Here is a 20,700-nt window from a genome sequence, read left to right as displayed (position 1 = left end):
AGTATTTGACATGGTATTTCCTGGCCAGCTTCACCAGATGCTGAGTGATGGGTTGGATCAAATAGGAAGAGACTGAGTCTCCTAATGCTTTTCTTGTGTTGATCAGAGCTGGCTCATGCCCTGAGTGAAAGGAATCAGTGACTCCAGAGTGGGGGAAAGTTCAGAGAGGATGAGATCCAACAGATCTCCACAGGTCAATGAGCATTTTGATGACTATCCATCCTCCATACCTAGAAGGCTTCCTGGTAAGGGTCATGCTTTGCTATAGGCAGACAAGGTGATAGGTCTCTCCATTACCACTCCACTGAAGCAGTGCTTATTATTAAGTGAACGCTTTTAATTCATGAAGCTACTAACTGGCAGTGCTAAATCCCTGCTCTATGACATGTTTTAAAGTATCTATGATGAAAACCACATGCCCCCTTGCAAATGGGGGCACATAATACTAATCTTTGCATGTAGTACTAATGCTTGCAAATGTAAACATCTAGTGGCAGGAGTTTAGCTCAGACACTATGAGGAAGTTGGAGGGGAGGGGGTCTAGTTTTTCATTAAGATATAGGAGGATTTTTTCCACACTGGAAAAAAATATTTGTAGCTGTTATTTATTTCCACAAGGATTTTTAAAACTGCAAATTTAGTGAACATATATTCTCATATTCCTGCCAAACATTTTTCAATCCAGAACTTAGTTTGTAGTGATATGCTTATTTCTATTGAAGAGAATATTCCATGTGGGGGAGAGTAAAAAATAAAACCTGTATTTCCACAATAGAATTTGGATTCAGTCTGAGAGTGGGAAGGAAGCTCTGGGAACAAAATTCAAACCATTTGGAAGCCAAGCTGCTGTCCTTGCCCTTTGTTGTTCTGAGCTCTGCGCCCACTTCCATTCCTGAGTGCATGCGCATTGTGGAGCTGGCGCTGATGTCAAGGAGGACCCAGTCCACCGGAGGTTCTTCCAATAAGTGATGCCCATGCCAGTCGCACCTCAGGGGCAGCACTGCCGTTAGGTGCCCCGTGTCTCCGTTCTGTCTGTCAGCCTTTGGTCCCAGCTTGGCATTTTCTCAGCTCTTGTGGACGCCTCCTCATGCTTTCCTCAATCTTCCCCTTCCTGTTGTGCAATGAAAAGACCACAAGGAACATTCTCCCATCCTGCAGCTGTTGGATACCACTTCTCGGTGCTAAAGAACAGCCTCACCATGGTTTCCAGATTCTTTAGCAACTACATCATCAGTCCCAAGGAAGGAGAATGTAAGCAAAATAGAAGTATGTGGGAGATTCACGCTGATCAGGGTTCTCTCCACCAAAACTAAAGTAAACCAAGTTTTAGACTAAAACGTAACTGACAAGTTGAAAGATGCTCAGCTTTCACCTCATCTCTTGATATTTCTGCCTGTCACACCTCCTCTGAATCCACCACCCTGGATTGTGTGCTCTTCCTCTGGCTGAGGATGCTGTACTTTGACCTTATTCATGGAACATGGAAAATGCATGCTGATTTCATCTCCTTTCTGACCTGCTGCCTTTATTCTTTCCTGTTCTCAGCTGTTTTTCTGATAGAAAAACTCTTCAGAATAATGTCCTCACAGTTTCTCAGGGTAGTCACCACTGAAAATGGGTATGTGTGTGTGTGTTAGGGTCCCATTTAGCGATCCACAGAGTTTGTTGCATTACCCGTGCTGCTTATTAAGCTCGAGTTTTGTTTATGGCCATATTTTTAGGATCATGTAAAGAGTCACTGTTTCAGTTTCCTCTGCCCATAAATAGTAGGTATTATCTGCTGCCCCTGAAACAAACATAGGCTTGTTTCTCCAGGTGCAAGTGTTGCAGTTTCTACCTTTTGGCCATGTACCTTTTGTTCAGTACCTTTGTTGCTGAACAAGCTGACCACGCCAGGCAGGGAGAGACACTTGGCTCAATCAAGAACCAAATCAACCACCCAGCCTGTCAGTTACACTTTTCCCCTGCAGGCAGTTTGACAAGCCAGCTGCCCAGTGTTTCTCTTGGATTTTTTGGCTGTCCCTTCTTCCTTATTTTTAAAAACACAAGCTTCACAGCACTTATTTTTGCCAGGCTCTTGGTAACATTTTTCTTAACTTGCCAGAAATAACTGATGTATGGCAGAATATAGGTGTTTGGGGGCACCTTGGTGTTATTTTTGGTTGGGACCACATGAGACAAGATCATAACAATAATCACGTGCATTTTGAATGATTGGATTACTCATTTGAGAGAAATTCTTATATTCTGATGAGCTCTTTAACAAAAGATCTAGAGTAAGAATCAGTTACTCTCCAGGAACTTGGTTTTTGTTGTTGGGTCCAGTTGCAGTATCTTTCAAAGTGGGGTCAGAGATTCCTGGAGAATACCTGGACTACTCATTAGGGTACCCAGGACTCTGAAACATTAGCAGTCGTGCCCAGGAGTTTCATGGGCCCACTGTGTTTCTGCATCAGTGCTTTTAAACAAGCTCTTGGGAGACATCTCTGAGCATCATTTAAAAGGACAATTGGTGCTGCAAACGTTGCTCTCACTTGAATTAATAAGCATTCTCCCTAAAAGAGGCTAGATGTAATGGTTCTGTCCATCAGTGTCAATTAAACAGCCAATAACTGGGCATCTGAGGGACACGGTAAAGAAGCAGTGATTGTGGGTGTTTCTAGTTCTTCATCACTTTGGGTTGCTTTTTCTTGGTGAGACATTTGTCAAGACAGATGTGACCTGCATTTTGGATTTCCTGCTTCTAGGTGGCAGTGGTACCTCCCTTACACAGAAAATGTTTCAGCAAATGTTCTTTAGTAAATATTTAATTTCCTAGTAGAAACCTTTTATGTTTAAAAATATCAACACCTCTATAACTTGAGAAACTTCTCCCTTTTCCTTGCGTATAATCTTCTTTCATCCCTTTCCTTCTGAATGCTGGTCTTGGCTTCAAGTGAACCTCAGGCCAGCCAGGCACCAGACACTATCATCACTCTGTTCACAGATGTGAGTGTTTCTGCTTAGCAAGCCTCCGTGCGCTGTCGTAGTGATTTTCCTCAGCTGTGGTTCTCCCAGGGCAGCTCCCTGGTCTCCAGAATGAAGGATCACCTAGAGACTGCTCGATGCTGAGAGCATTACATTCCTCAGGCATCAGGAGGAAACTTTTTTACTTCACTTATTAAAAAGAAATTGGTATCTTCCTCCTCTCCTCTCCTAAAAGAATGTTTTTCAACTACAAGTTTCAATTTTGTGTACCTTACTGCTTACAGATTATGGTTTTTGTTAGCAGAGTCCGAGCAGAAATTGGAACTCAACTGTTATGAATAGTTTCTGTGTGTGGTTTCAGAAAGACCCTCTATCCTTTACCATAGCAAAATATTTAAAAATAGAAAATTTAGGCAAGGTTTTACAGTTTAACCTTGTTCCATGGTAATAGCTCTGAACACAGATAAGCAAAATCTCTTTTCTCAAAGTGTTTAAAATGTGGATATACATGTTTAAAATTACACATGTGTGTCCTTAGAGGAAACGTGCCCATCATGCCAAGAGTTGAGTTGCCTTTTGAAAGAGAAAGCTTACATGGTAAGTCAGTCTCAGATTTTAGAAGTGCATAAAAAGATGGAAATGACCTCACCTGCTGGAAATCTCAATTTTTATAAAACCCTGGAACCCTGATAGCCCCACTAACTTCAGTCTGTAGTTTCTGCATTCTCAGTGGTCATTCCAAAATAGAGAAAGCTTTTTGAAATAGTCAGGGACCTAATGTAAGTTCTTTAAGTTTTTATTAAAATACAAGAATTGGAAGGGGTAGCCTAGTGGGATTAGAATTCTGTAGTCTTGCTGTAGGGTTAGGAATTTTCTCTTCAGGAATGTTGACACAACATGAGTCAGAAAGAACTGAGTTTGAAATTCAGGATTTAAATGTTGTTCACGACATATGATTGTGGAGAAGTTCTTCAACCTTTCTGAGTCCCAGTTTTCTCATTTGTAAAATGGCTATAATCTCTTCCCTGCAAGGGGGTGGGGGTTAAATGAGATAATATGTTAAAAGCCTTTAACATAATACCTGGTACTATATAAATAGGTAAATAGAGACATTTAAAATGTGTATGTGGATTCTAATCTTGTTTCTCTGCTTGCCCATAGACATTTTACCTAATTCCTTTGTGCCTCAGCTGACCCACCTCTAAAATGGTTGTTAAGCTGTCTCTTGTAGAAATCCAGACACTTGGTGACAGCTTAAGACTTAAATATTCCCTATATAACTTTATTATAATCTGTTAACAACTTAGCAGAGGTTGCAAAGGTAGATTTAAAAAATATTTAACTCCATAAATACTTAAATAAATCCTGGTTGGGACTGGATTTGGGTTTTAGTTTGGTAATGACTTGCTCTACCTCTGAAGTATAAACACAATACAAATAATTATGTATTATCAATAATAGATAAGAAGTCTGTAAATGAGCTCATGTCTGCTGGAGATGGATGAGATAATGTCTATAAAGTGCTTAAAGCTCCTGAAATACAAATTATACATGCCATCACTGGCTATCCTGAGGCTATTCCATGGAAAGTGGGTCTTAGCCAGTGCCACACTATACCCAAAAGGACCTGGTTGACCTGGAACATTTTCTGGAGGAGTGATTTTCTGCCTCCGAGAGCTTGGGAGGTCTTCTCATCTGTGGTGTCTGAGTGAGACTACATTGAGCTACTGTAGGGAGATGATGATCAGTCCTGTCTGAGGCAGTGTAGTGGAATGGAACAAATGCAAAGCACGTAGAAGCCAGGCCACTGGGGACTGAGTCCAGCTCTGCCTGTTACCAGCAGGCCTAGTGCCCTTGGAGAAACAGGCTCTCTTTATAGACCCAACCTGAGATCTAGGGCCATAAGAATGAACACCAGCCATGTTTATTCCCATACTAGGCAGGCCCAAGCATCACGAATAGAGCATGGAGTGGGGACAATTGAGAGAGCCTTCCTTAATGAAATTCAGGCATTTCAAGGCTTATTCCTGAACAGGGGTGTCCTATTGGTGAAGGCTGACTGGTCAAGGGCCCTCAGCTTTGCCCCCTGACTTTTGCTGCTGTCCTGTGTGATTCCCCTGCTACCTTTGTGTTGGCCACAGGGGAACACTTTGCTCCCTTCAATGTTCAGGGTTACTCATAGGCCAAATTTTTTTCTCACTTTACATAATCCAACCAAAACAGGCTAGAACTTCCAAAAACTTTTGTGTGTGTGTGAAAAATTCGATGGAAGAACACATGAAAAGTAAAGATGGAAGGGCCAATGTATTCCTACATTCTGGCTCAAATGTTCTGATCTTAAACAATTAACATACTCATTGTTCCTGTCCCTGTTTACATGGAACCCCAGAGGGATGAATAATCTGCCCAAGTCCCTTACTTTCTACCCTCACACATAACACTAGTTGGATGCTTCTGTAGCACCTGCCCAAGGACACCCCATGTTGACTCTCTGTAATGTGGGTCCAAGATGAGATGAACTTCTCTCAGCTACCTCAGTTCTGCTTCCTTAGTTCTGGCTTCTCTCTCACAGTCACTCTTGCTCCCCATGGAATTGACATTAGAAGTTACTTCACTTTGCAGGGAAGACTATGCAGCCTTCCATGTCAATGGGGCTGAGTACACAGAAACCCATTAGCCTGTAAGTATGACACAGTATCAATGGCATTCATCTACCTGCTTAGTCCTGGGGCTGGAGTGGTAGGTGTAGGTAGAAAAATCAGTACATGGCAGTTATCCACTACTTTCTCCTTCCTTTGCTCATTCCCTTTACCAACTCATAATACTTCTAGTACTTGACCCTTTTCTTTGGGTAGTTGGGTGAGAAAGCAAAGGAAAGTAAGGAAACAAGTTCTATAAAGCCCATAACTTAATAATGCCACTTCAACTAATGGAGTTTTCTTTTTCTTTTTTTTATTATTTATATATTTTAAAGATTTTATTTAGTTTTAGAGAGAGGGGGAGGGAGGGATAAAGAGGGAGAGAAACATCAATGTGTGGGTGCCTCTCATGTGCCTCCAACTGGAGACCTGTCCCACAACCCTGGCATGTTTCCTGACTGGGAATCAAACAAGTGACCCTTTGGTTCACACACCAACATTCAACCCACTGAGCCACACCAACCAGGGATGTTTATATTATTTTTAATAGTTCATTTTTATTGTGTTTTTTCCATGGCCATTCATCACCCCATACCCTCTTCTACCTTCACCGACCCCCTCCCCACCTTGCAATTACCCACAGTTGTCTGTATCCATGAGTCCTTTTTCTTTTTTGCTTGATCACATCCCTCCACCCTCCCAATACTCCCCCCAGCTGTCAGTCTGATCTCTATCTATAAACAAAAGGGAAGAATACACACAAAAAATTAAAAAGAATAATTCTTCCATTGTATTCATGCATTAAACAAATATTTGAGTTCTTACTGTGTGCCAGGAACTCCTTGCCTACATAAACCCTCTTCAGGTCAAGCTCCAGCCTGGGCTGGCCTTTTCTAATCACAACATTGTCCAGAAGGCTCCAAGTCCTATAAGATGTGTAATTCATACTCCTAACATTAGCACTGAGTATACTCCTTTGCATTGTTTCATAAAGTCTCATGTACAGTAAGTCTGTCTCTCTAAGGTTAAAAATTCCTTAAAGGGTAGAATACATGTCTTACTTTTCTCTTTTGTTTCCTACAGCAGCTAGTACAGTACCAAATGCATGTTGTTATGCTCTCTAAATACTGGCTGACTGCTTGATAGACATGAGAAAGGGCTGACTCTGGTTGCTAGGTCTCGAGGAATTCTTCTATTGTGGAGAATGTGTCATTTTCTCACATTCCTTGTCTTCTCCTAGATGAGCCTACCTCGCTGACATTCCAAGGGATATTCATACATAGTCACGGCCACTTCTCCACCCTCCTGTCATCACTCGGTGTAGCAATGGGAGATTCCAGTGGGCAATTTGCCAAGAGTAATTACTGTCTCTGTGGTCTTACAGATGCTTGGTGTGGCTGCTTCTTGCTGAATCCTATCTTTATGCAATCTATACCATTCAATAGATATACTTTCTTCCACTCCTCCCTCATCATCTCCCACATCCAATTAATTACTAGCTCTTATCTTGCCTAACTTCTCAGGATAATTCAGGTTCATTCTCTTATCTTCATCTCCCCTGCCATTTCTTTAGTCATTGTCACCTCATAACTAGCTTGTTGCAACAACCTCCTAATTTGTTTCTCTGCCTTAACCTAACCTCCTTCACACTGAACCTGCAATGATCTTTCAAAGATGCAAATTTGGTTATATCACTTCCTGCATAACTTCATTTAGTGGTTCTCCATTGCTCTGAAGTTAAGTCCAAACCTCTTGACAAGGGGACTCAACCCTTCTCAGTCTAACACCTACTTCTTCCTCAGCCTCACTTCTCACCTTCCTTTGCTTGCTTCCGCCATCCATCTCCTCCTTCTCCCACTGCCCCTTTCTCTACCCCACCATGTTCAACTCTGTGTGCTTCTTTACCTTCATTCTTACTCAACCCTGGACATTTTTTTTCTTTTTTTCCCCCCTCTGGACATTTTGAATCATACTTTGAAAATTGTCCATTTGCTTCCCCAAAACTCTACTAGACCACAAAGCCTTGAAGGGCAGAGGTTTTGCCTTATCCTTACATAAAATAAGAATTTATATAAATGAACATTTGAGTTATTGATGTTTTGATTTTACTTCTCTGTGTGGGATAAAATCTGACATTTATGAGTACTTATGCATCAGACTCTGTTTTAAGCTTTTTAACAATAAAAACATAGTTCATTCTGAAAAGTGGGTAGCATTACATCTTTTTTTATGCATAAGGAAACTAAGGTACAGAGAGACTAAGTTACCTGCCTAATATCATTCAGCTAATAAGTAGTTGTACAGAGATAGGACCTCATGTAGCACTACACTAGAGTGTTTACTCTTAACCAATATGCCCTATATTGCTTTTAATTCAAAGCCATTGATGCACTTATAGGGTAAACCACTGATGCATGTTTGAGTGAGAGCCAGATTGGTAAACAGAGAAATGGAAGGAGGCCTATCATAACGAGAGAAGAAGGGCTTCTTGAACAATAAGCAGGAGAGTTGGGGAAGAGACTCAGCTAGGCAAGTGAGTGCTCAGTGCAATTTGTCTGCAACCACAGCCACTATCTGCCATGTATTCATGGATAGTCTGGGATACAGTCAGTTCAAGAAGATTTGAGTTGAACATTTACTATTCCATATATTGGGGTACCAAAAGTAGAATAAGGCATAAATTTTTCAAGATACCTACACTCTAGTGAAACAGACTTATCCCTGCATAAGGAACTGTATAAGCCAAAAACAGACTGTGGTTAACAGTGTAATGGAGGAATGTCAATTCTCCTCCTTGTAATTACCTCACCTCTTCCTTTCCCCAAAGACTTGACCAGTACAGTGCCTAGTGCTTATTGCAGGATGCTAGGAAGAAAATGCTAAATAAATCCACTAATAAGAGTATCAGATTCCCACCATCTTGGATCTAGTAAGTCCCAGAAAAATACTTTTATTATGGCAAGGAAGATGTTACATACATGTATGGAGCATGAAGCATCCATAGGCCTTTTCCCCCACTATTTTTTACATACTGGGGCTAAGTGAGTACCTAGTTCCTGGCTTACCCAGGGCCCTGGCTTTCAAGGTTATCTGTAGGACATTTGGAAATATAGTGCTTCTCTAGGCTAAGGAGAGGACTGGGGAGAGTGATGAGCTATTTCAGAACAGATGTCAACAGAGCCCTTCTCTTCGTGCTGAGAATCATCAAGCACATGCCTCGTGCCTCCCAGGCAGAGTGACTGAGGCACAGGCTCCAGAGCACACAGGCAGGGAGCTGGCCTCCTGGGGGACTCTTCCACTGCAAACAAATTAGTTTTGCTGGACCAGTAGCCTTTGCTCATTCTTGGGGAGTGTGAAGAGGGGAGCTCGGGCTGGTGTGGAGTTTAATTAAGGATGGCAGCTGGAGTAGCACGTCAGATGGCTCTGTGCTCTGCACTCTGTTCATGTCACAAGTTGCTAGTTGCACTTTGTTATTCTCCAGAATTCCTTTTTGCTTGTTCTTTACCTTTCCACTGCCCATGTGTTATTCTTCATGCCATTGGAGTGATGTGACCTTATCCCTAAGCATAGAGTCCAAAGAACACACACTAGAGGTAGAAAAACTGCCCTGGCCCAGTGGCTCAGTTGGTTGGAGCATCGTCCCATGCACCAAAATGCTGTGTGTTCGATTCCCAGTCAGAGCACATACCTAGGCTGAGGCTTCAATCCCCAGTCAGGACACATGTGAGAGGCAACTGATTAATGTTTCTTTCTCCTCTCTCTCTCTCTCTCTCTCTGAAATCAATAAACATATCCTCAAGTAAGGATTTAAAAAATAAACTAACTGTTAGGAAACCATCAGTGGCAGATACATGACCCTATATAAGACATTTCCTCCCCAGGCTCACTATCTCCTGTTTAAATACACCTTTCATGCCAGTAATGAAATCATGACTACCTTGGAACTTTTAATGTCTGGAAGGAAAAGAAACATATAATTGGAACATGCCTAGTGTCCATGTTGTCAGTGGTCCTCATCAGGATAGATGAGAGCATTGTCGGGAGAGAGCTCCTGTGTCCTGTCCAAGCAAACCAGGCACAGTGAAGGAAGAAAGCTGACTTAGAGTCACACAGTCTCATGTAAAGGCAGAATTGTGGGCACTTACAACTGTGAAAGTTTCTGTCATAAAGAGAATGGGTTAAACAGTGAGCATGAATCTTCAGATCATTCAATTAGCCAAAAAGCACCCTGGAAAGTACAAACCACAACTGAAAGCACTCCTGAATAGGAAATCTCCTAATCACTTCCTCTAGTTATGCAGGAGGAATAGGAAACTCAAATCAGGCTTCTTTGGCTTCCTACTCTGGTGATCTGAGATCCAGGAAGACTAGGAAGTAGTAGAAACCACCTCTATAAAATCTTCTGAGATGGCATCCTATCTTGGGAGATTGAGTTGGATGATGTACATTTATGGCACAAAGTCTTTAGAGAAATGCTTTATCCTATTATTGCCTGCTATTTGAAATGATGTTGTATGTGTTCTAAAGAAACACTTCCCTCCCGGACGTGAAACTCTGCCCTGCATCACCAGCTGTCTGCTCACTCAAGTCCCATACAAATGAGTTAATTACCTGTAGCAAGAACAGACTTTGAAAACAAAGCAAGAAATATGGAAAATAAAGGTTGTTTTCAGCTTGTGTTACAGTTTCTCCTTGGTTACATTATTTTTTAAAGAGAACTGGGCAATTTCCTATAATTCCAAATTTTAGGAGGACTAGGTTTTTAGAATTTATTACTTTTGAGACCCTGAGTAGAAAAATTATTTCAGTAGAAAACACTTAAAATGTAAATTGCCCATAGGCTAGTAGCCTTTGGGATGGGATTACCTATTCCTGGTTAGGGGGCATCTTAAAACTTTAATAAAGAGAAGTCATAGGCAGGTCCAGTGAGTGGGACATTATTTTATTTTTGATGGCATTGCGGTTGCAGAAGGGGAATAAAAAAAATGTATAAACACTTGTAAATTAAAGGGAACTTACAGATTGCCAATTCAATGATCTGTATTTTAAAAATGAAAATGCTGGCATCAGAGAGGTTACCTGTGCCCTAGCAGCAGGTTTGCTTTAACTTTTGGATTGGAGCTCCATGGAAACAGCTTCACCTGCTCAGTGTCAGACACAGCTGTGGGTGACTTCTGGTTCTCATTCCTTGCCCCTGTTGCTCTCATGGTGTCAGTGTTCTGCCACTGTCCCTTGGGATGCAACATCGTTATAAGCTGTACTCCCAAAGAAAATGCACAACACTCAATTGTAAACTCCTAAAGAGCAATGATTTTCTTCCCCGTGTCTGTTTTTCTTTCTCAATACCAACCACTGTGTTTTACATAAATGTAATACTTGAAGATTTGCTGATTGAAAATATTCTAGTTGTGAAAAATATCTTTAATATTTTCAGCAGTGGCAGGAAGTATAGAGTTAAGTGTAGGGACTTTGGAGGCAGACTGCCTGCATTTGAATCCAACTCAGCCAAGCATAAGCCATTACCTTGAGCAGATGACCTAACTTGTTTGTGCCTTAGTTTCCTTGGCTGAAAACTGGAATCAGTCATCCCTACCCTATTGGCAGGTTGCGAGGGTTAAGTGAAGTAATATATGCAAAGCACTTAGTGCCTGCTGGAGAAAGTACTCAGTGAGCATTAGCTATTACTAGTCAGTATGCAAAGAAGGTTCTAAGTGTTGTTGGTAAATGTCCCAGAACAGATATGGATATCATGACATTACCTGAGCACATAATAAATTAGAATGATTGTTCTATGGGGCCATCAATTCTTATAATTCTGGACATTTCTTCACCCAGAAATATATTTATGTAGCTGTTCATCCCCTCTGTTGCTTCTATTTACACTGTAGTATCAAGGTTTATTTAACAAATGAATGAATTTCCTAATTTGCCCACCATTGTCTAGAGCCACATTCTAGTCTGTCCCTTGATTTCTTACCAATTATTGGTGATGAGTTCCTTTGGTCACACCCAGACATCAATATAAATCTGCTTGTCCTTTCTGTCCCCTGCACAGTGAGGCCATATGTGTGTGCCACCAGTCCTCAGTCAAATTGGTCCTGACATCTTGGTCCCTGTTCCCTTGCAACTGGGGATTTCCTCTTCCTCATCCTTTAGAATCCAGCATGAAACCCATCTTAAGTTGAATAAGAGAACTCCACCTTTTATATTTCTATTCATCCATTTATCCAACTGGCACTTTGAGTCATAGGCTCTTTGTCCTTGAGGAGTTATTGCATGACTGATGCCTAACTGACATGAGTAGGTGTCCTCATTCTGGCTTTATTTCCACAGTTTGTTCCTCCAGACCTCTGTGTCTGCAGTTTTGTGCTGGAACAGTCCCTGTCGGTCAGAGCCCTGCAGGAGATGCTTGCCAGCACAGGGGAAAATGGCGGTGAAGGGGTGAGTACCTGAATTCTGTCCTAGGTGGGAACTGGGATACAAGTAGCCCAAAAGTACATACTTCATTTTGTCCCTTGAGCTTTGACCTGGGAAACCTTAGGGTCCTTGAGATGATCTCTGCAGATAATAGATCCTTCTCCTTGAGTTTAATTCCTCTTATTTAGCAACTCTCATTCTCCTTCCTTTGGGTTACCCATCATTAATGCTGCCTGAGCAGGGCATACAGTACGGATCCGACTCCCTTCCCTATTCTATAACCCACAAGGAAATGTGGAGAGGCTGAGAGGACCTTGAGATGGAGGGTGCATAGTAAGTAGGGGTTTTTCCCCCCTTGGGAAAATCTTCTCAGAGGTTTACAACTGCCCTGGTGGAGCACAACCAGGTGACAGCAGTTTGGAAAAGATTTCCTGTGGAATTCAGAGTCTTTGATATGTGCCCAGACCTCTACAGTTTCACTGATGATGAGCAAATACAGAGCTGTCTTGAGTGTCTCTTGCTTGAGTCTGTAAAATAGTCCCTGAGTATTAAACTGAGGGATGATGTGCCATATCTCCTGTGTCAGAAGGTCTTTGAGCAGAGACCTCAGAGTAATTTTTGACCCTTTCTTTCCTTAATGACCTATATCTACTTATGTCCATTTATCATCAAGTATTTTAATTCTATGGCCTGAATATTTCAAATACAAATACCTCTTTTCATATCTTCTAAATACGACACCAATGACTATCTCTGTCTCCTGGGTTCCTTCAAAATCCTCCTAACTGCTTTGGTTCTTTCCGTACTTGCCCGTCACCACCACCACCATTTGTTTTTTCACTTGGCTGTTCAGAATGTTCTTTCTAAAATGCAGATCTAATCATTATACTTCCCTAGTTTAAAATCATTTGTCATTCATTACCTTGAGAAAAAACTCCAAATCCCTTAACTCGACATAAAGTTCTTCAGGATTTGGTGAGCCCTGCTCACCTTTCCCACCCCATCTCTCACCACATCCCGCCAGGAACTCAAGGCTCCAGCCACATCAAATTGCTTTCACTTCCTCGTCAGTTCTGTCCTGCCTACGATCATGTGTGTCATCAAGTCCCTCCGTTTAGAACAGCTTTTACTCCTCCCTTCCCGTAGGTAATCTCTACTTCTCCTTCAAGGAGCCAGTTTAGATATCAGATCTACTAAGAAGTCTTTGCTGACCCTGCAAGTCTGGCATGGGTGCCCTTGCTTGAGCAAAAGTCAGTAAATAGTTCTAACCATTCTATGCTGTAATTGTAAGTCTAATTTTCTGCAGCCTATACTGGAGAGTAAATTGCATGTAGGTAAAAAACTATTTGCTGTACCTAGCATGGATTATTCTTACTTGACTCTAATGAGCTCCTATGTGACAAAGAAGTATCTCATTTATGATAGAAGAGACAATGGCCGAAGACTCAAGAAAACCAAAATTTACATTTAGGTCATTTTCTGGCTTTTAATGTGACCTCACACAAGTCTTCTAATTTCTTGAGGCCAGTGTGTTCTCACCTATAAAATTAGAATATTTAATTAGTTTTCTGGGATCTTTAACACTGATGTTTGTGATTCTTCACTGTTTTAGTTCAGAATGAAATGCTTTCATCAGCCAACTGAAAATAACTTTGACTTCTTCCTTAGAGCATTAACACAGGTGATTTTTGATTCCTTTGATGTTCACTGAAGCCTGTGTTTATTTCCCCCTTCCATTGGCCTCAGTACCCCATGCTTTCATCCCTAGGCACGCTCCTTCAAATGTTTCCCATTTAGTAGAACAATTTTATTTTTAACTGCTCACTCTTTTTCAAGACTAATAACTCATCATTCACAGACATCTTTTGTGGGGGAGACGTAGTTCATTTGGAATATTACCACTTTCACTGTCAATCAGGATCAGCTAGACCCTGCCTACTTATGGCCCTAGGATAGAAAATGGCAAGACAGAAGCTATACTAACTGGAGAATTGTCTCTTGGGCATTCTGTTTTGCTCAAAACTGCATTTCAAAGGCTTCTCTTTTTCTATCATTTAGCTTGAGTGGTTCAAGGAGTCCTGTAGATGACAAAGTGAATTCAAAAATTCTGGTTATAATCCTTGCTCTTCTTTATTTGCAAGAACTTAAATAATAGCCTTGACTTGGTTTGTTTGAAAAATAATAAATAATAATTTATTTTCTAAATAGAAGGTGAAGACCATCTTATTAAGAATGAATACTTAGTTTTGGAACATATGAATAAGACCTCCCTTAATTACCAGCCATGTTATAGAAGAAGTTTACACAATATACAAGTATATTTCAAGGTTATCTTTAATATATAATATGTAAAAACCAATACAGTAAATCTTATTGGGGATTAATTCTCTTTGAAGACTCAATTCCAAAATAAATGATCCATGACATTTTTATTATTGGATAACAACAGTAATCACCATGTTGAATCTGACTGAAATTTATCATGTGTCTTATTGCCTTTTTGTGCTATTTTACCAAACAAAAAGGAGCGATCCAATAGTTATTTTTTTCATCTTGACATTATTATTAGTAGAAGTAATAGTAGTAGGAGGAGAGGGAGTATTTACTAGGTATCTTAGAACTAGAAGGAAAGAATTTTAAAAGAGAATAAGATAGAATAAGTACAGTAAAATAGAACAGTGCACTGTTTTAAAAATTATTGTGATTTGGAGAAAGCTAAGATGGTGGCCTAGGAGGTAAACACAGCCCACCTCCTGACACAACCACAACAAAATTACAACTTAACTACAGAAAAACCATTATTCAGAATTGCCAGTAATTGAGCTGAATGAAAGTCCTACAGCTATGGAATTAAAGAAGAAACCACATTGATATTGATAGGAGGGGCAGAGACACAGAATGGACTGGTCCCACACCCACATGTGACAGGTAAAAATTGGGAGGAATACCTCAGGAGCCAGGGATCCCAGGCCAACAGAAGACCCCCCCTTCATCCACAATTCCAGTGCTAGGAAGATAAGTCCTCATAACTTCTGGCTGTAAAAACCAGTGGAGACTGATGATGCAGAGGACAGAAACTGCTGGATTTTCCAGGCAGTTCCTCTTAAAGGGCCCATGCATGGACTTACTCAAATTCACTCCCTCTGAGCTCCAGCACCAGGGCAGCAGCTTGAAAGGCATCAAAGGCATATGGGAAGGAACTGAAATGTCTGGTATGACAGTGAGAGCTGGGGGACAGCTTTTTGCCAGAGAGAACTGCTGACAGAGGCCATTGTTCTTTTTCTGAAACCTCCCCCAACAGAGCCACAGAGATGGCAGGCAGGTGCTATATCTGAGACTCCATCAACCTAGCTCACACTGTTTGCCATGCCCTGGTGATTCCCTGAAGCTATGCCCCACCCAACCTGTTTCTAGTGACTTTTTCATAGCAATGGCTTGCTTTGGATCATGCTTCAGATATTTCTAAATCCTCTCAAACAAGCAGCATCCAGCCTCAGCAAGCTCCATACCTCTTGCTAAGTGGCCCCAGGCCTGACACTAACAGCAGCAGCTGGCCTCGGTTCACAGGTTGGCCTCTCCTAGGCACTTCCAAGCCCAGCAAAAGTGCCAGACATCTGCAGATCACTTTGTGGCTTATGCCAGGTGGCCTCAGATAGAACACAGGCAGTGATGACCTTGACCTGCACCTCCCAGGAAGCCCCTAGAGCCTGCACACCCGGTAGACAGCTACACACCATATCAGAGCACCGTCACCAAACCACCTCCACAAGTGACACACTCAAGGGGCAGACTCAGAGAGCACTAGAGCCCTGCTGAAGTTAAGTCCTGTTCTGTGGAGTGGGCCCCTGCACAGCTGATCCTCCACAGTGGTCAGAGGTTGGTAGTCAGAGGTCACGCCCAGTCCTTGCAGCTGATTGGCGTGGGTAAACCCTCCCATTGACCTACCAACAGCAATCAAAACTCAACTACAAGAGGAGGGTGTATTCAGCTCACATGAGGGGCACAGCTCAAGTATCCAGCTTGAGTGATAAGGGAGGCTGTGCCACTGGACCCTGCAAGATACCTACTGCATTAGGCCACTCTACAAAGCCAGGGAGTCATAGTAGCTCTACCTGATATATAGAAACAAACACAGGCAGGCTGCCAAAATGAGGAGACAAGTAAACATGCCCCCCCCAAAAAAAAACAGGACAAAACTACAGAAAAAAAAAAACAAACACAATGGAGACAAGCACTAGATTGCTTGTAGAGTTCAAAAAACTTGTTATAAGATGCTCATTGAACTTAAGGGAAGAGCAGATGAACTCAGCATAGAAAAGAATATAGAAACCATAAAAAAAGTCAGAAATGAAGGATACACTAACTGAAATGAAGAACAATTTATAGAGAATCAACAGTAGAGTGGATGAAGCCAAGAATCAAATCAGCTATTCGGAATATAAGAAAGCAAAAAACACCCAATCAGACCAACAAAAATAAAAAAGAATCCAAAAAAATTAGGATAATGTAAGAAGCCTCTGGGACAACTATAATCATACCAACATTCACATCAGGGGGGTACTGGAGGGAGAAAGAGAGCAAGAAATTGAAAACTGATTTGAAAAAATAATGACAGAAAACTTCCCTAGCTCGGTGAAGGAAATAAACATGCAAGTCCAGGAAGAACAGAAAGTCCCAAACAAGATGAACTCAAAGAGGCCCACTCCAAGACACTCATAATTACAATGCCAAAAATTAAAGACAAAAAGAGAAGCTTAAAAGAGCAAGAGAAAAGCAGTTACCTACAAAGGTGTGACCATAAAATCATCAGCTGATTTCTCAAAAAGAAACTTTGCAGGCTAGAAGGGATTGGCAAGAATTGTTCAAAGTCATGAAGAGCAAGGACCTATAACCAAGATTACTCTACCCAGCAAAGCTATCATCTAGAATTGCAGGGCAGATAAAGAGCTTCCCAGAGAAGTAAAAGCTAAAGGAGTTCATCACCACCAAATCATTATTATATGAAACATTCAAGGGACTTATTTAAGAAAAAGAAGATCAAAACTATGAACAATAAAATAGCAATAAATACATATCCATCAACAATTGAATCTAAAAAAGCAAACTAAGCAAACAAGAACAGACACAGAATCATGGATACAGAGAATGTTTCATTGGTTGCCAGATGGGAGAGGGATCGGAGGGATGGGTGGGAAAGGTAAAGGGATTAAAGTACAAATTGGTAGTTACAGAATAGTCATGGGGATATAAAGTACAGCATGGGGAACAGAGTAGCCAAAGAGCATATGTGCATAACCCATGGACATGGACAGTTGTGCAAGGATTGTCTGAGGGAATGGCAGATAGGGTGGAGGGGGGCAAAGGGGGAAAACTGGGACAACTGTGATACATTAATCAGGAAAATATAATTGAATAAAAAAGATTTTATTATTCATTGGAAACTGCACTAATTAGTTACCTAAACAGCAGCTTCAGTAACTCTAACCATCTTGGAACTCTCTTACAATCTATCCAGGCTCTCTGCCTTTAGTATGAGAAATAATATTTTATGTAACCTCTTGGGTCTGATTGTTTTGCTTTTCTGAAGTGATTGCTGTGTACATTTCCTATTAGAAGTTAATTTGATTTTGGGTGATAAGAGGTGATAATATCCAGCAGGGAAGAAAAAAGAGGGAAAAATAGAGCAGGAAATGAGTTGACATGACAGACCAGAATGGTTCCCTGGGGAGCTTGGCGATGTTTGAATGGAATGACACCTCCTTTGCGTGCCAGGCCATTCTGTTTGGAAATAGATATAAATGCATTTAAATAGATGCTATGCTCACAAATGTCATGACTGCCACCATAAATTGGTTCTTGTGCAGTTTGTCTGTTCACTGCTGTGCAGCAACTGAACCTTTTAAAAAATGATTTCAGTTTTTTTATCCATGTGATGAGTGTACCGAAGTACTTTGGCAAGGAGTTACAATTCTGCAGGAATCCCTCTTGCTAACAAAGAAAACAAAGATGCTCAGCTCCATTTAACAACAAGAGTTTATCATTGAAATGTCTTTAGCTACAGCCCATAGCTTGGGAGACCCAGCTTTATGTTGAAAAGGAGAATGAATGACGATGAGGATCTGGGAGCAGAGAACAGTTGGTGCCCTTAGAACCCACCTTAGTTAAATTCATCCCTGGGTCACTTTACCTCTGAACAAATTTTATTTGATTTTCTTCTGGGGAAAATTGCCAACAGATAGATACTTGGCACTATGGCCCATTAAATGTCTGGAGTTTGCAGTACAATCCCTGCTTGCAAATACTGAATTATTTTCACATTTTGACTGATTGGACCTACAGTGTATGACACCCCCAGCCATCCTCAGCAGGACATGGGGCTAAAAGAGATATCACCATCTCCATCTGGGCCCTCAATCCCCACCATCCCCATCATCCTGTAGAAATGACTTTGAATACAGAGCAAGAAGCATTTGTAGCAAGAAAAGTCATCCTTTGGAGTCAGGCAGGTGTGTTTTGAGTCCAGCCTATACTGGACCAGGTATTACCAGGTCCAGTATACCTATACCTATTACCAGGTATAGGTAATTTGCCCCTCTGGGGCAAATTAGTTCTCCTTTCTGTGTACCTTACTTTCCACATCTTTAAAATGCAACCTACTCATAGGATTGAGTGAGAATTAAATCAATTCCTACAAATGCTTTGGGGTGGGATATAAATGAATATTGGTTCCTCTTTTTTTCTTCTGGTCCATTTCAACCTGTCACAGATCCTTCAAACATGTTTTTATCAAAGGAAGGACATTTCCATGCTATATGACCAAGTACATGTTGTATCTTGGGCTACATAATACAAATGCGTTTTGACGTGAATGCTCATAATGCTTCTGAAAAAAAAAAAGGCCTTGATTTATAAAATTACCAGCTGTACTTCTTCTGATAAGGGCTCTGTTTTTCTCTAAAAGTTGACTTAATTATTGGTAGACTTTTACCATTAAAAAAAAGACATGAAATATACCTATAAAATGATTATAATTAATGTTATGGCTGCTACATGTTATGGCTGCTTATGTGCTCTTATGTGTTATATACATTTTATATAACACATAAGAGCACATAACATCATGAACATGTAAGATAATGCTTGACTTTAGACACTAAAATATCTAGAATTTAATATACCTTGATTGGGAAATGTGACTTGGGAAGATATTATTTCTACAAGTATCTTCCTCACAGACATACTCACTGACAGGTAGTTCTTTAATTCTCTGTATTATTTACGTGAAAGTCCCATTGGCCCTAAAAAGGAGCTTTGGGCTCTTTCCATTTGCCCGTCTTTAGAGTGGCAATACTACACACAGTGCAGTTGTTAGAGAAAGGCACACATACCATATGGCACGTGTGTCATGCCCCAGGACAATGTGCCCATGCCTTCTGAGAAGCTAGGAGGTTGTCTCCTGGCACCATGTGACCTTGTAAACACCCAGTGTGGCATAACCTCCCATGATGGGGTATTCCTATAAAGGTCTTTAAAGGACATGTCATGGATACTTACTTTGCATTCAAGTTCAGGACATTCACCCATCTTATCAAGTCACAGATAGTTAAGCCACAAAAAATGTGACATCATTAAAAAAAGAATGTACTAAAGATGAGGCTACCCTAACATTTTTTCAACTAGTGAACAAATCAAAATAGATGCTGATGAGGGGAATTTGAAGCCTTGTCTAAAGTTTGAACTCCAGCTATGCCCACATTTAAAGATCTTGCAGTAAATTCATCCAGAATGAAGAAGGCTAATAGGATCCCTACCTCCTCCTTATCCTGTGACCCTGAGTTCCCACCATCACTTCTATATCACATAAGAGAAGAGACACCCCCGTCAGCCAGATTTAGCCTCTTCCCCTGAGGTTTTCACCTTCCTGCTGGTGTGGCTCAGTGATTGAGCACAGGCCTGTGAACAAAAGTGTCGCCAGTTCTATTCCCAGTCAGGGCACATGCCTGGATTGCGGGCCAGGTCCTTGGTTGGGGGTATGGGAGAGGCAACCACACATTGAGGTTTTCACCTCCCCATCACAATTGTCAGAAAAGAGTCAGAATGAGAATTTATTTTGGTACGTGCATAAGACTAATGGAGGAACTCTGTACATAATTCTAAATAAATCTCATCCTCATTGACATTTCTTTAACACTACATTTTTAAAAGAGGAATCATCAAATAAGTAAAATATAACAATAGGTATCAATTACACCTTTAGAATAGGACATAGAATTTCATTTGGAGAAAAACTACAGTCACTTCTGTATGTCTCATGATTTAAACCCTAGGACCTACCCATACTTGCCCCAGTACCAGGATGACTAGGATGCACCAACATAGCCCCATTATGTGTTCAAGTCTGAACTTCTTTTGCACTGGTTGGTAAGGAGCCACTGCATCAAGCTCTCCAAGTATCTCTTTGGCGACCCCCATCGGGACTTACCCAGCCCAATGCCAGCACCCAGCAGGCCGTTTGCTCAACCTGGGGTTATCACCCCTGCCCACCACCAGTCTGTAATAGCTGGGTAGCGTGGTATTGAATTCTCAACTTGCTTGACCTGATCCTGTTTTTCTTTTGAAAGGGAGAAAAATAGTGTTCTGATTTTGAATGCCTCCACTTATTTTTCTAATCTAGGCT

The 20,700-nt window shown here is 41.1% G+C and overlaps 1 protein-coding gene across 1 annotated transcript in view; it reads left to right on the top strand.

Annotated features, from left to right (window-relative positions):
• The window catches only part of RYR3 (ryanodine receptor 3), a 502,054-nt gene that overhangs the window by 177,076 nt on the left and 304,278 nt on the right, over nucleotides 1-20,700 (top strand). Inside the window, 1 exon segment of the mRNA XM_036031373.1 lies at nucleotides 11,940-12,047. Coding sequence (XP_035887266.1) covers nucleotides 11,940-12,047 — 108 coding nt within the window.

The sequence above is a fragment of the Phyllostomus discolor genome, chromosome 1, assembly GCF_004126475.2.
Source record: "Phyllostomus discolor isolate MPI-MPIP mPhyDis1 chromosome 1, mPhyDis1.pri.v3, whole genome shotgun sequence".
NCBI lineage: Eukaryota > Metazoa > Chordata > Mammalia > Chiroptera > Phyllostomidae > Phyllostomus > Phyllostomus discolor.
The sequence above is the reverse complement of the archived record's forward strand: the minus strand, read 5'-3'. Positions and strand labels throughout refer to the sequence as shown.